At 67.2% G+C, this 15211-nt stretch overlaps 2 protein-coding genes across 5 annotated transcripts in view; both read right to left on the bottom strand.

Moving 5' to 3' along the window:
* Positions 1-4412, bottom strand: part of RNH1 (ribonuclease/angiogenin inhibitor 1) — a 31014-nt gene extending 26602 nt beyond the window's left edge. Inside the window, exon 1 of one of the 3 annotated variants that reach the window (XM_028515934.2) lies at positions 3858-4412. In XM_028515934.2, coding sequence (XP_028371735.1) covers positions 3858-4186 — 329 coding nt within the window. In that variant the 5' untranslated portion in view covers positions 4187-4412. Of the gene's footprint in view, positions 1-2169; positions 2251-3857 lie in introns of those variants that run through there. The other 2 variants (XM_036029923.1, XM_028515935.2) reach the window with 2 other exon arrangements.
* A 7777-nt stretch (positions 4413-12189) lies between these two features.
* On the bottom strand, positions 12190-15161 carry HRAS (HRas proto-oncogene, GTPase). 2 transcript variants are annotated; one of them, XM_028515729.2, is made up of 6 exons: positions 15022-15161; positions 13685-13846; positions 13331-13509; positions 13095-13254; positions 12927-13008; positions 12436-12566 (listed from the first exon to the last, which is right to left on the bottom strand). In XM_028515729.2, the coding sequence occupies exons 2-5, from the start codon at positions 13793-13795 to the stop codon at positions 12946-12948; spliced, it is 513 nt and encodes a 170-aa protein (XP_028371530.1). In that variant the 5' UTR covers positions 13796-13846; positions 15022-15161; the 3' UTR covers positions 12436-12566; positions 12927-12945. The 2 variants fall into 2 exon arrangements, with proteins under 2 accessions (XP_035885815.1, XP_028371530.1); XM_036029922.1 differs by lacking the exon at positions 12927-13008 and having other exon boundaries at positions 12190-12566.
* Positions 15162-15211: the final 50 nt, after the last annotated feature.

The raw sequence follows: 15211 nt of genomic DNA, 5'->3' as shown, positions 1-15211 counted from the left end.
TCTCCCCCAGGCCTCAGCCCCCAGGAACAGAGACGGGGAGGGCGGAGGAACACGGCACCCATGGGCTGCCCTGGCAAAGACCACCACAGAGTTTGGGGCCAGGGCTGCGGGGGCAGAGGCTGCACTGGCCCCCCAGCCTCCTGCCCCTGCCTGGGAGAGGGCGGCACCTCCTGGAGCTCCCCCGCCTCCTGTGCCCAGGCAAGGGCCGGCGGGGAGGGGGTGGCGGCCTGTGGGCCTGGACACAGCACAGGACGGGCAGTGCACACGGTGCTCAGGAAACCACTCCTGCCTGCTCAGCCCGCTCTCCCTCTGAGAGCCAGAGGGATGCCCGGGCTGGGCCATCCGCAAAGCCAGAGGCACCCCGCCCCCCAGGATGTGAGGACCCCAGGCCTCTCCGCCCGGAAGCAGCTGCCTGGGAGGGACAGGTGCCTGTAGTCAGGTACCAGCTCTCCAGCCAGGAACACCAGCCATGGGTGCCCTGGACAGGACACAGCAGGGCGGTGGGGACCCCAGGCCCAGCTTCTGTGACCCTTTCCTGAGGGCCTGGGACTCCGACGGGCCGGGGCACAGCCTGCCCCACCCTGGACCCGCCGGTGGAGAAGCCGGGCCGTGGGGCAGGCTGGGGAAGAGAGAGGATCTGGCAGCAGGTCTGGGGTGGCAGCAGACCACCGGCTCTGACACCGAGCCGCACCAGGGACCACCCACACCGGGACGGGGGGGGGGGGGGGGGGCGAGGTCCGGAACCTGAGGCCCTGCATGTGGGGCCGGCCTCGCTGCTGAGACGTGCAGGGGACAGTGCCGGGCACCTGCGTTCTCTCAAGCACGAGGGAAAGCCCTGGAAATGATGCGACTGGAGCTGCCCTTTAGATGGGCCTGCCCAATGGGATGACTCAGCCCCACGTGAGGCCCCGGTTCCCCAAAACCTGGGACTCCTGAGAACTCGGCTTCGCTCAAAACCCCGGCCCCGGGGTTCCTGGGAGCGCTTCCCTGCGCGTGTTTGCATCCGAGCCTGGCACTGGCCGGCCAGGCTGACGGAGGCCCGTCCCCCTTCCCCCGCCCCCTCGGCTGCCCACAGCTGGTTCAGAGCGCAGTGGGGGCGGGGCAGGCAAAGGCTCTGGTTCCACTGCCGCTGACCGACTACCAGCAGGCAAAAGTCCTGCTTGCAGGTCCCCGTAGGCGGCCTGCGGAAACGGGGCGAGCGTGGCTGTGACTGGCCGTGCCGCACAGAGAAGCCAGGAGTCCACCAGCCTACAGCTCAGAGTGTGTGAGCAATCCCAACCTCCCCCCACGGGGGGCCAGGGTGTGGTCGGCCAAATCCTGACTCAGAATCCCCCGCCCTGGCCAGAGGGGAGAGGTCAGGGCTGCTGCTCCCCGCGCCTGCCAGCCTGGGGGACCAGTGAGCCCCTGAGCCCCCTGGCTGCTGCCCCAGGCTGCACCCTCTCCAGGAAGCAGCCTGACTGACACTAAGGAGCGCCGCTCACACGTGGTGGTCTGACGTTAAGAAGAGAGACAGGACCCCCCATCGACAGACGCTCCCCTGGGCTTCCCAGTCACTGGGGCACCCCCTTCGCTGGGCCTTTGATACCTCGAGAACCCCGTGGAAACGTCCGGCACCCCCCAAAGACGCCCCCATTAAGGTCCCCGACCTAGGGAAGTACTGGCGCATTTCAGGATCCCCAGCCGGGCTGTTCCGAGGGTCCCGAGTGTGGAACCAGGGGCTGAGCAACGCCCCGAATCAGCGGTTTCAAGTGTGACAACAGGCCGCTCAGCGGGACCAGCGCCAGATCAGGCGCTGGGCTTGGGCCTTCGCTGGGGCGGCGCTCACCGGTGGCATCCACCGGGGCGGGCGCGTCTCGGGTCCACCGAGCCTCCAGCTGGCGGCCCGGAACCGTATGCTACCTCCGCCAGCGCGGAGACGCGGCGGCGGACCGCAGGGGGGGGGGGGGGGGTCCTGGGCGGTCCGCGCCGGGTTCCGCGCGATCCCTCCAGGTCAGGCGGTGCTCTGCTGCGCGGACAAGGATGCCGACGCCCGGCCGCGCCCTTCTTGGGCCGCAGCCAACGCCCGCGGGAGTTGCCCGAGCTCAGCCGCCCCTCCAGGGGCGCTGCGAAAGGTCCTCCCCAACCCGGCCGGCCGGCTGCGACCCCGGGACCCTCAAACCCAGACCTCACCTTGCGCCGCCGCCGCTTTAGCCTGGACACTGCTTCCGCCGGGGCTCGGGATAGGGGCGGAGCCTCGGATGGAGGGGCGATGCCAGGCCCACGGAGGCGGGGCGCCAGGCCGAGGCGGGGCGTGGGGAGGGGCGGGCCTGCGGGTTTCCCTGGAGCAGAAATAAAGCACCTGAGACGCCTCTCAGCTCCGGGACTGGAGATCCAGTGGCTGTGCCGCGGCGGGCGAGGCTGTCCCAGGCTCTCTGGGGCGCCGGTTCGTTATGTAAAACGCGCGCGCGCCCGTTTCTACCCACCCTCCGACCCGTCCAGAGCAACCGTGAGCTTAGGCGACAGGTCCCCAGGGTCTTTGCGCAGCGTTTTGTAGCTGTTCAACTTGGAAACAATCTAAACGTCCATGGGCAGGAAAATGGTTGAATAACTTCCTGCCGATGGTTGAATAAACTGTTCAAAATGGTTGCATAACACACGCACGTTCCAACAGCTAGAAACACCATTCCTGACAGGGAACGGCCCTCGGGGGTGCACCACTTGGGCTTTTTGAGCACGTGTGGAGACCTCCGAGGGGCGCGCGGCCGCGCAGGGCACGCCCGTGGGCGCCACAGCCGCAGCGAGCGACCGCCTCCCGTCCGCGGTGCCCCTGCTGACTCGCACACTTGCGGGAGCAGAGGTACTCCGTGTGCTGTACCGCTCAGGCCGTCATCAACCCAACCAGGTATCGAACACCGACCGTGGGCCGGCCACTGTTACCGGGCCACATTGGTTCGCAGAGCCGGGCCAAGGTCTGAGCCAGCGCCCACGGAGCCCAGGCCCGGACGGGGAAGGGAATTTAGAAGTAAACAAACAGTATTCAGATGGTGGAACGTGCCCGGGGGAAGTGCTGCCAGAGCAAAGGAATCCAGGGGCAGAGCGGACGGGCCCAGGTAGGTCCCGGGGTCAACAGCGCCCGGGTCGGGGGGCGGGGGGGCGGCCGGGAAATCGGGCTCACCAGGTAGGGGATGCTCCCCGCAGGCCCGGCCTCACGTCTGCGGCCGCCAGGGGGCGGCACAGTGCGCATGGGGGACGAGAACCGCCGGGCTGCCTGGGTGGTTGGCTCTTCGTGGGGATCAAGTGAGATGTTACTCGATGTGAGAGTGTTTGGCTGGGCCAGTCTTCGGTTGTGTAGCAAGGGGGCCGGGGCCACGAGAGTGGGGACAGGAGTCCTGGGAAGCCCAGGGCTCTGCAGGGGCGGACCGCCAAGGCCCAGACGCCCATAAGCTTCCCCGGAGCAGGAGCAGTTGACACTTGTCAACTCAACGAGTGTCAAGTGAAGACAGGGGAGCAGGACCACGAGGGCGGCGCTGGGTTTCGGGCAGAGGCCACTGCAGCCGGAGGGCGGGAGAGAGGCAGAGGGGCACTCCTGGGGCCCTGGCGGGCACTGTGGCCGACTTGAACATGACTCCGTGCCTCCAGCAGCGTGTGCTCTTGCAGGAAACCAGACAGAGGCAGGAAGGTGAAGGGCCCGGGGCGCCCATCTCCCAGGGACCAGCGCCCCTTATGCCTCCTCCCTTTTTTTCTAATCCGCAACATAAACTGCAAAACTGCCATTCTCCAGAGCGTTTGCTTAATCCACTGAGATTTCACTCCCAGGCACTCGCCAGTTTGGCTCTAATACACTCATAAAAATTCTTCCAGGTTTGGACAGTTCTTACCTGGACGCCATCCTAGAGGGGGACCTGCCTGGTTCTAAGGTCCTTCCAAGACACTGCTGAACTGCCGTCCTGGGAAGCTGCAGAAGTCCACCAGCTCTCCCCGCGCCCGCGTGTCTCCACACCTGCGTGGGCACCTTGGCTGGAGCCCGCCCAATTCTGCAAAGTGGGGGCCCAGTGTTTACATCTCTCCAGTCCGTGTGACACCCCTGGATCGAAGCCCCCCGAGGTGCTGTCGCCGTTACGGCTTCTCTCCCCAACCTGAGTCGCCGACCCAGCGCCCCCCAGGTTCTCGGGCGACCTAACAGGGCAGAGTGGCGGGGCGGGCACATGGCAACGCTCAAGGCCCACTGCCCTGTGGGTCGACCCGGGGAGTCCTCTGCCAAGGCTGTCCTGCCTGGGGCCGGCTCCTTTGGGAATAAGGTCGAGGATTACTCCATTTGGGGGAGAAAATCTGGCGAAGCCCGCCCTAGCTTGTCCGGCTGGCAGGGAGCCAGCGAGCCAGTGGCTCTAGCCCGCGGACCCCGCGACCGCGCTAGGGCCTATCCACCGAAACGTGGACTGCGCAGGCGCAGCGCCGCCGCGTCCCGACTCCCCGCGTCTCGAAAGGGGGGCCGACGCGCACGCGCAGGGACGCACCGGGAGCTGGGAAGGCGAAAAGGCGCGCTGACGTCCTCCCGCCCCGCCCCGCCCCGCCCCGCGCGCGCGCGCGCGCGCGTCCCCCGAGCAGCGTGACCGCAGTAGTAGTGCCCGGAGTGCGTCCGCAGGCGGCCGGACCAAGGCCGGCGCCGGTAAGGGGTGACCCCGGGCCGGCCGTCTGAGCGGCCCGCGGGTTGTCAGACGGCGGGAATGACTGGCCTACGGACGACAGCGGACTGTTCCCAGCCTGTCGCCAGGAAGGAGCGGCGCGCTGTCTACAGGGGGAAGGGAGGGCCTAGGGGGGCGGGGGGCGGGGGGCGGGTCGGCGTCCAGCCCCGCGGTGGGGGCGTGGTCTGGAGGTGCAGCCGGGGCCTGGGGGCGGGGCGGGGCGGGGCGCTGGGGGGGGGGGGTTGTCTGCGATGGGCGTGGCAAAGATGAGGGGCGGGGCTGGTGGGCGGGACTGTGGGCGGGCTGGGTCTCTCTCGGGGCCGGCTCTCGCCGCCAAGCACAGGACCAGGCTGTGACCTGGGGCCGATAGAGGGTCCCCGCGCGTGCGTGGGCGGGCCTCGGACATCCCACGAGGAGAGGACGCAGCCTGGAGCTCGCCTCTCGGGCGGGGTCGGGACGTGAGCGTGGCGGACACAGGCTGGGCTCGGTGACTTGGAGCGGAGTCTGAGTCTGGGTCTGAAAATTCTGCGCGACAGCCCCTGCCGAGCCCTCGGACCGCGCCGTGGGGCGGGGGACACACGGACGTTCGTAGGCTGGTGTGCAGACAGACACGAAAGAAAGCGTCGACGTCATCCAAGGCGGCGTCTGTGACCTACGGGTAACGTCGCACTGCCCCGACTTTGTTGTCGGCGAATGTTGCCGACTGGGCCCCGCGGCGTCGCAGGTGCCGAGGGTCCAGGCCTGAGCACAGCAGACGAACCCGGGAGAGACGAGGCTGCGCTTGGTGTGGGTTCACTGTCAGGGATCCCGCCCGTTGTCGCTTCTCGGAAAACGCCTGTGTGTGCCCCCTGTGTTTGAGGGACGCTTCCGCTGGGCCTAGAATTGCAGGTTCGCAGTCATTTCTGTCCGCACCCCGACCACGGCACTCCCTGTCTCGTGGCGCCCACACTTGCTGTCCATCCGTTGGTGCTCCCATGCGGGGGGCGGGCCTCCTGGGTGCGTAGGCTGGCTGCTGTGAGCATGGGAGACACGGGTTCGTTCCTCTGTTATCATGCACCCCTCCCGGTCTTGGTAGCGCCTGCTGGGCCTGGGGGTTGTCTTAATGCTGGGCTCAGCCTTTTGGTTCTCAGGGAATGAATGGGCCACCTCCCTCTTTTCAAGACGTGGGAGTGCAGCCTGCACTGGGGTTGGCACTCGAAGCCCTCGGCCGGCTGGGCAGTAGGTATTTCTGAAAAGCTGAGGTGACCCACAGTGTCCTGGCACGTGGGAGTTACCACTGTGGCCTTAGCAGCTCGGAGCGGACTGGGCCACAGGCTGAGGTCTGCCCCTGCCTCACCCTCTTGGGGAGGAGACCAGAGAGGGGAGTTAATTTCCTGCTCAGGAACAGGACTTGCTGGAGCAGTTAGTGACACCACTGCACGAGAGACATCGCACCCGTTTCCTTTTGGGGCTGCAGTCGGGTCTGCTCGGAGCTCCCCGGCCCCCCGTGTTGGGTGCCGCGTGCACAGCCAGACCCCTCTGGTCACAGGTGCAGGGAGGCTGCCACAGAGGTGGGGGGGCTTCTGGGAGCCACAAGGAGGTCACGACGGCTCCCCAGCTGGGCACTGGGATGGGAAGGCGGGGCCATGGGGGCAGAGCCAGGCACGGCCAGCCCCAGCTGGTGTCAGCAGCACTCTGTGGGAGGGGAGGGGGGCTGAGGAGAAGGGAGCCTGGACAGTGACCAGAGCCTGCTGGTGGGGGGGGCTGCCAGGCAAATGGGGCGGGTTTGGGGGAAGACAGTGGACTGGCTAAACAGACCCCTGCTCTGAGGGTCTGAGCTGGAAGGGGATGCAGCGGTGTGGCGGTGGGCAGGGTGTAGAGAGGAGCTGGGGGCTCTGCCCGGCCTCTTGTTCCCCACCCCCACTGACCAGACCCCTGAGGTGCAGCTGAGCCCACAGAAAGCCCACCCAGTAGGGGCCCTTCGACTCCTGTGCCTTCCTTCCCCCTCCTCACCCCCTCCCATCGACGCCTGTGCAGCCTGCTGACTGGCCCCACCTCGAGGGCCGGCCCCACTTTTTGAGAAAACTGTAGGTTCCCATGAAGCTGTAAGAAATAATACAGGGAGGTCTCTGTCCTCCAGCACCGCCCCCCTCCCCCGTGGTAGCGCCCATCCCCGACGGCTGCATGTGTGCCGTGGACATTGCAGCGAGCCCTCGGAGCCCTGAGCCCCCACCCAGACCCGTTCCCTCGCGGCTGCCGTCTGCGGGTCGAGCGCTCCCAGGAGCCCGGGCCTGAGGACCAGCCTGGTGCACCTGCCGTCCACCGAGCCGTGCCTGTCTGCACACGTGGGCACAAGGGCCAGCTGGCAAACCCTGTAGCCTTGGGCCAACCCGCTTCTGTCCAGGAAACCTACCTGTTTGCCCTGACCGGTGTAGCCCAGTGGGTTGGGCATTGTCCTGCAAAGCGGAAGGTCGTGGGTTCGATTCCTGGTCAGTGTGCAGACCTGGGTGTGGGTTTGGTCCCTGGTCGGGTGGGTACAAGAGGTAACTGGTCGATGTTTCTCCCACATCAGTGTTTCTGCCCCTTCTTTCTCCCTCCCTTCTCCTCCTTCTAGAATAAATAAAGTCTTTTTTTGAGAAAAAAATTTTTAAGATTTTAAAAAAGATTTTATTTATTTATTTTTAGAGAGGGAAAGGAGGGAGAAAGAGAGAGAGAGAGAGACATCCATGTGTGGTTGCTGGGGGCCCTGGCCTGCAACCCAGGCATGTACCCCAACTAGGAATCGAACCTGCGACCCTTTGGTTCGCAGCCCGAGCTCAATCCACTGAGCCACGCCAGCCAGGGCTAATAAATAAAGTCTTTTAAAAAACAGGCCCACGATCTGAAGACACCCGACAAAGACGAAGCACACTTGGGTCCCTGTGGCATAGTGTGTCAGCGTGCACCCAGCAGACCCAGGAAAATGCTCGGTGTTCACACGGGATGCTGCTCCACACCCACCGGGCGGGGAGGGCACAGGGCCACAGGCAGGGGCGGCCGCTCACCACAGGGGGGCCTCAGACGGCGCATCCGCTGCTGGGGCAGCTTGGCAGCTTCTCGCTGTGCAACCCAACGGGCTCACACCGAGCTGAACAGGTGCGCCCATGCAACCTGCGTGGGACATGCACTGCTTGTGATTGCTGAAAGCCGGGAGCAGCCAGGTGGCTTTGAAGGTGGACCTCAGCAGGGAGAGGTGGACTGTGGTGACCCGAAAATCGATGACGAAAAAGAATCATCTGTGGACCCACTCAACGCAGGATGAGCCGAGATGGACTTTGCTCAGGGAAAGAGGCCAGAACCTCCGTGACTCACTGAGAGGACATTTCGGGGAAAGGCAGGCCGAGGGGGTGTGGGGGTGGGGCAGAGAAGCAGGGGTCACCAGGGGCTGACGGCCTGGGGACAGCCTGGCCCCCGTGGGGCGCTTCGGGGCGCAGGGGCACTGGCAGCTCCCCCTGTCGAAAACCCAGAGGCCAAACTTGAGCGTGTGCAGAGCACGGAAAATAAAAACTGTTGCAGCCGCACGCCTGAGCCGTCGGCATTTCACTGCGTGCACACGTTCCTCTCTGAGTGTCAGACCCCGCGGCGCCCCGAGGACGTCACTGGTGCCGGCTTCATCGTGAGGTCGACCTGAAGCTCAGAAACGCATGCAGAGCGCTCCCTGCAGTTACCGGGGCTGGCGGGTCGGGGCGCCCTGCTTTCTCTTCCCAGACAGACAGGCAGTCCCAGCAGCACCCCCTGGGAGCAGAGGGGCGCAGGTGCCCGGGGCGGAGAGCGAAGACGAGAACGTCTCAGAAATAGCCTGAGGGACGGCCCCCGGGTCCTCTGTGTCCTGCTCTGCATTAAGGGTGCATGGGGACTAGATGTCATTGAGCCACCCGTGTCCTGTCTTGTCCTCAGGGTTTGTCAGACAAATGACACCCACACCCGCTGTCCCCTCACCGGGCAGCAAGCCCCACTCCTCACGCCGCTGGCCTGCGCCACCCACAGCACCGTGCGTACCTGCCTCTGGGCACAGAGCCCCTGTGAGTGCCCGGGACAGCTAGTCGGCACTCGGGCGGGCCCCCATTGGCACGGGTGCACGTGGCTGCTGGCGGGGACCTGAGCCCCCAGTGCTAGTCAGAAACTGGCAGGGACGACAGTCCCCACTGACCTGAACGCCCTCCCCCTCCAGGAGCCTGTGCCTCCAGAGTGCTCCCAGCACCAGGCCTGCAGGGCTCAGGGCTGCGGGCCAGGAGCAGGGCAGCCCGGGAGGCTGTCCAGGAGCTCCGGGAGGCTGGGTCCCATGTCGTAGGGGCACGGGGTGGGGGGTCCTTGCACCACGTCTCCAGGCGGGAGCCAGGCACGGGCGTCGGGCGGACTTTCCTGAGCCAGGAGGGCGCCTTCTGTGCAGCCCAGCTGATGGCCAGCAGGAGGCACGGTGCACACACACCAGGTGGCCACACGGGCCAAGGAGGGCCTCCCCGAGGAGTCCCCCCAGCAGTGGGGCAGGTGGGGAGCCCCACCCGCCCGTGTCCCATCAGCGAAGGGTGCTGCCTCCCAACACTGCCCCCGGTCTCCTGTGGCCACTGCCCCCGGGCTCCGGCCCGTCCACACGCTCCTACACCCTCGGCCCCTTCACCTCTGGCCTGGCCCTGGCCCAGTGGCTCTCAGGCCCGTGGCCAGACGAGGCCCAGCTGGCAGCGTGCCCCTCCTGTGGGCCCCAGCCTGACTGCTGAGCCCAGGAGACACCCGCACACCCTGTCCCTCAGATCTGGGCCGTCCACACCCGCTCTGTGGCCGCCGTTGGGGAAGGGGGTAGCTGAGGCTGGGGCAGCTGCCTGGGCCTGTGAGGGGCCTCTGCCCCTGGTCCCCCAGTCCTGCTCTCCGAGAAGAGCGTGCCCCCCAGGCCTCGGGGTCGGGGGCACACAGTGGGGCTGCAGCCAGGAGCAGGCTCTGGTTTGTTGGGGGTCTGCTGGGGCTTCTTCAGCCCGAGGTTCCAGACACCGGGGGCTCCAGGCCCATGGGGACCGTGCGGTGGGAAAGCACTGCCGGAGGCGGAGAGGCGCCTGGACGCCCGCCCCAGGGGCTGTCCCGGGGCCCTGGGCTCACACTGGGAAGGCTTTGGCCGGGAGGCAGGCCCTGAGCACCCTCTGCTCTCCACCAGGACCAGTGACAGGTGACCGGCCACCAGCCAGTTCCTCTAGGACTTCACTAAGGGGGTCGGGCTGCCCAGGGAGACCCACCCCCAGGCCCCCCACGCCCTGCTCCGGGGGCCAGCCCACCCCAACAAAGCCCAGGCTGAGGCTCTGGGCCAGACCCACCCTAGGGAGGCCCAGAGCCCTCGAGGAGAGCCCCTGGGGACGGTGGCCCCAGGGGGAAGGCCTGGGCCCAGTGTGCAGCCAGAGTTGGGCTCCCTTGGGGCACATTCTCCTGAGCACAGGGCAGGCTCTGCCAACCCCCTGCCAAGGTTACTGGTCGGGCTGACCTGGCCCTTAGAACCAAGTGGCTATGGCGGGAGCACCCTTGTCCAGAAGCCGTGTCCCCACCAGCCCAGTCTGCCCAGTGAGGAGTCCTGAGCCCCCCGGGAGCCTGCCTGGACTAAAGGTCAGGGGCCCCTGCTCAAACTGCCCCTCCCACACCTGCTGTCCCCACGACCCCGTTCTCCCTCACCCTGAAGGTGTGGGGCACCTGCACCCTGCAGGACAAGCATGTGCTCACGGCCCTGCCACACTGTCCTCAGGGTGCACAGGAGTGGCCTGCGTGCAGAGCTGAGTGAGCAGGGCACCCTCCACTGAGGGGTGGGCAGGGGGAGGGCCCTTCATTGGCTGGCCTCCCCGCCGTGGTGCAGCCCCAGGCCTGCAGGGCACAAGCAGACCCCCCCAGAACACAGCAGCAGCTCAAGGTGCCATGGGGGACAGGTGGGAGCCCGAGTCCTCCCACGGGGGACCCCCAGCCCTGTGCCCATGCGCAGACCGGGGCTGCCTGCTGTCCCGTCCTGGGCCCTGGAGGACACTGGGCTCAGGTACCTTCAGGTCTCAATGGCCTGGCTCTGAAGTGTGACCTCCCCCACTCCTGGTGTTCAAGCACAGGCCCCTCCTGATTCACCCTCTTGGAGCAATAAACAGTGGGGAGATGCCCCGGGTCCCTGTGCATCCCTCTCCTGTTGAGGTTTGGAAAATCATGCTGGGGCCAGGCACCAGGGTGGACACAGCGCAGCCTGGGGGCCAGCAGCCCGGAGCGTGGTTCAGTGTCAGGCCAGGACAGCCACACAGGGAGCCAGGACGACTCCACAGGGCATGCCTGGCACAGCCGCCTGGCCCAGGACAGAGGCTCCCGCTGTCTGCTTTTTTCCACAGGACCAGTTCCCATGGTGCCCTTGGGCCTGGAGCAAGTGGCCCCAGCACCCAGGACTCTCCCAGCCCCAAGATGCTCCCCGAGAATAGAGGCTGACCCGTCCTGGCTCGTCTCCAAGTATGAGCAGCCCAGCCAGACTGTCCCCAAGGCTGAAAAGTGGCAGCATGAGGCGGCCTCTGTCAGGGGCCTGAGGCTGTGTCTGGTCTGCCTGTCCCCCAACCTGGGACAGCTCTGGGGTGTGGCTGCGGCCACAGCGACAGCAGCCCCTCCCAGTGAGTCCAGAGACTCGGACGGGCAGCCCCTCGAAGAGCCACAATGCTGGGTCCCCTCAACACCTGCCTGGGCCACTGCCCAGGCCCCAGTGACAGGTCCCGCCCAAGCCCCCAAAGGCTGAGCCCTGGGGCCCAACACACTGTTCCTGCCGCAGGGAAACTGGGTACCTGGGGGGGTCTGCAGCTGGGTGATCGAAAGCCCGGGCGCCCCAAGGCCCTTGCCAGCCAGCGGCACATCTGCCTCCCAGTGATGGCTGGGCCTGAACTCGGGCCCTGGGAGAGCAGGGGCACCCTGAGCCAGACCCCAGCCTGAGTGAGAGCTGAGCGCCCTGGGGTCCCAGCCAGCCCCAGGTCCTGGTGCAGGTCAGGGCGGGCCCTCCCACGGAGGGGTGTGGCCACCTGCCACCTGAGTGTGCCCCACGAGGCCATGTGGGCCGGCAACCTGCAGCAGGTCGGGGAGCCACGGGCCACCCTCGTGGGAGGTGGAAGGGGCCGGCGGCCGGCCCCACCCTCACGCAAAGAGGGCAGCAGGGTGGGCCGGACTTGGGCCCCGAGTAGCCCCCATGGCCTGGACGGCGCAGGGCCTCTGCCCTGTCTGGTCCTGCCGCTGGAGAGCTGCAACCCCCTGCAGTCGGGGACTCCGAGGGGCAGACACCGGCCACAGCCCCGAGGGTTTCCATGCTCACTGAGGAGGCCCCTTCCAAGGGATAGGACCAGACCCTGCTCTCAGATCCCCCCTTGCTGGTTCAAGGTCGATCAACGGCTTTTTGTGAAAACGCTGAAATGCATGACCAGCCTGTGCCTGCAGCACTGGACACTCTGAGCGGCAGAGGGGCCGCTGGCCGGAGGAAGCTGGGGTCCCACACACCACCACCACGGCTGCCCAGCCTCAGCCACACACCGGGTCAAGACCATCCAATAATTTACTGCAGTCGAGCCCGCGCCCCGGGGGCCGGGACGGGGCCGCACGCAGAGGCACGCGGGGGTGCCGGCGGCCTCAGTTCACGCCAGTCTGTGCACAGTGTCCTGGGAGGTCCGCGGTCACTCTGTCCATCGACCGACCCCGTGCTGGCCGGGCTCCGGCGGCACTTCCTGCCTTCCTTCCCGTCCTCCTAGCGCCCGGCGCCTCGGGGGCCCACGCCGGTGCAGGCGGCCGCGGCCATCAGGACAGCAGGCACTTGCAGCTCATGCAGCCGGCGCCGCCCTCGTCCGGAGGGCTCAGCTTGCGCACCTTGTGCTGCCGGATCTCGCGCACCAGCGTGTAGAAGGCGTCCTCCACGCCCTGCGGAGGAGGGGCCGCTCAGAGGGGGCCTGGCCTGAGGGCCCAGCGGGGGAGGAGCCCCTATACCCACCCACCCACCCGCACACCAGGAGCCTTGCCTTGCTCCTCTCGCTGCCCCGGGGCTGGCTCGGAGGTCGACCGCCCTGTGTCCAGCTCCCTTCCAAGCTACCGCCCTTGTCCCCAGAAGCCCACTAAGGGATCAGGAGCATGCTGGGGGCAGCGGGGCGGGGGCCCCAGGGTCACCGCTCTGGCCCGGCTCAAGACAGCTCTGTCCAGGGACCTCCCCCTCCCCCTAGAGGTCCTTCAGCCCAAACCCCGGCCCTGGCCTCCCTGGCTGCCCTGCCGTCCCGGGAGACTTACAGCGCGAGGGGCCGCTGGGTCACGGGGGTCCCGGAGGGTCCCAGAGGGTCCCGGAGCTGGAGCCAGAGCCAGAGCGGCTGCCCTGTGTCAAGGGAGAGGGGCCGTGAGCAAGGATCCCTGGCGGGGCGGGGTGGGGCCCTGGCTACCTGAGGGCGGGAGCCAGCTCACCTGGCGCGTCTTGGCCGAGGTCTCGATGTAGGGGATGCCGTAGCTGCGGGCGAGGTCCTGTGCCTGCCGAGACTCCACCGTGCGGGCGGCCAGGTCACACTTGTTCCCCACCAGCACCATGGGCACGTCATCCGAGTCCTTCACCCTCTTGATCTGCTCCCTGCAAGGACGGAGGCGTGAGCGGGCTGCAGGCAGGGCTGCACCCAGGCGCACAGCGAGCATGGCGGGCGGCTCACCGGTACTGGTGAATGTCCTCGAAGGACTTGGTGTTGTTGATGGCAAACACGCAGAGGAAGCCCTCGCCGGTGCGCATGTACTGGTCCCGCATGGCGCTGTACTCCTCCTGGCCCGCCGTGTCCAGGATGTCCAGCAGACACGTCTCCCCGTCGATGACCACCTGCTTCCGGTAGGAGTCCTGCGGGAGGACACTGCTCAGGGGTGCGCCCTCCGAGGACGGGGCGTCGGTACCACCAGCCCTGCCCGCGCCTCTGGCGTCTCAGGCCCTGTGCCGGGGGGACCCTCCTATGCAGCAGGCAGAGGCCTGGCCCACTTGTGGATGCGGGGCTGGGGCGAGGGGCCGGCCTGCTCACCTCGATGGTGGGGTCATACTCGTCCACGAAGTGGTTCTGGATGAGCTGGATGGTCAGGGCGCTCTTCCCCACGCCCCCAGCACCCACCACCACGAGCTTATACTCCGTCATGGCTCCTGGACGCGCTGCAGCACCCGGCACTGTGGTGGTCCTCTGTCCCGCCTGCACAGGAAGCCCCATCAGCCGCGCCCAGGCCCCACAGGGCAGACCTGTTGAGCTCTGGGCCCCAACATCCAGGTAACAGGAGCCAGAAGGATGGTCCACCACTCACCTGCGGCTCCTGCAGCTGGGGGGGGTGGCACTGGACCCGCCTGTGGCCTCACAAAGTGACCATGTGAGAGACAGGAAGCCGGCCCCCGGAGAGGCAGGGCTGACAGCTGAGAGTACCTCCCTACCACGCACCCAAATTAGAACTTGCTGGGTAGGCAGAAAGCCTGAACTGGAGGTGCCTGGGGCTGAGGTTACCAGTGCCCCCCCCCCCCCAAGAACAGGTCCTGCCACAGTGGAGCACAGAGCAACGTGCCCAGGCAGGCCAGTGTCAACCGGCAACCGGTTCCAGGCCCCACCGGGCATGTGGGTGCACTTGACAAGCACTACTGAGCACCTACTACAAGCCAGGAGCTGTTGCAGGCACCGGGTGACGGGCAGAGAAAGAACCCAGCCCCCTGACCGTGGATTCAGCATAGCTCTGGGGAGGAGACCCACACGGTTCAAATGAAGGGAGACCTGTGGTGTCCACCTGCCTTGGGAACTTTGGAGAAAACAAGGCAGGTGAGGAGACCAAGTGGGCCAAGGGTTCCGGAAAGCACAGGTAGACCAACAGGAAAAGAACCAGGGATGTGTGGGAGCAGGGAGACAGGTGGGAAAGAAAAAGGGCCCCAGGCCAAGGCCCCAGCTGGGGTGTCTCCAATTCCTGACGTTTAACTAGGGGTGCCCTGGTGAGGACAGAAGACTTCCTAAACCTCAGAGTCGCCCGCTGCGCTCGAGCTCTCCGAAGGGGTCCTGGGGACTGACTGTGGAGGGTGGGAGACCCCGCCTAGAGCATGGCCACCGGCGGGCCTCGGCGCAGGGGACACCACACACCGCCTGAGGGCACTTGGGGACCCCAAGGAGGACAGGGCCAGGCACACGGAACGCGAGCAGCTGACCAGGGCGAGGCACACCCAGGGCCCCCGCCGCCCGCAGACCCCGGCCCCCAGCCGCAGCGCCCCGCCCGCGGCTCACCTGCGCCCCCGCGCACCCCGCGAGGACGGGGACTCCCCGCCTCGAGCTGCTCTGCCCCACCGTCCCGACTCCAGTGCCCCCCACCCGTTGCGGCCGCCGCCCACCGCACTCACCGCTCACTGGTGCGACTGCCCCCGGGGCCGGCGCGGGCGGGGGAGGGGGCCGGGGCGCGCGGCTCCCCGGGTGCATGGGCTCCGTCCGCGGCGGGTGCGGCTCCGGCTGCGGGCAGCGGGCGCGAGCGCGGGCGGCGGACACTCGCCCGGGCTCGCGCACGCGCCGCCCTGCGCCTGTCCATCAGCCCAG

This window comes from Phyllostomus discolor, chromosome 6 (assembly GCF_004126475.2).
Source record: "Phyllostomus discolor isolate MPI-MPIP mPhyDis1 chromosome 6, mPhyDis1.pri.v3, whole genome shotgun sequence".
NCBI lineage: Eukaryota > Metazoa > Chordata > Mammalia > Chiroptera > Phyllostomidae > Phyllostomus > Phyllostomus discolor.
The sequence above is the reverse complement of the archived record's forward strand: the minus strand, read 5'-3'. Positions and strand labels throughout refer to the sequence as shown.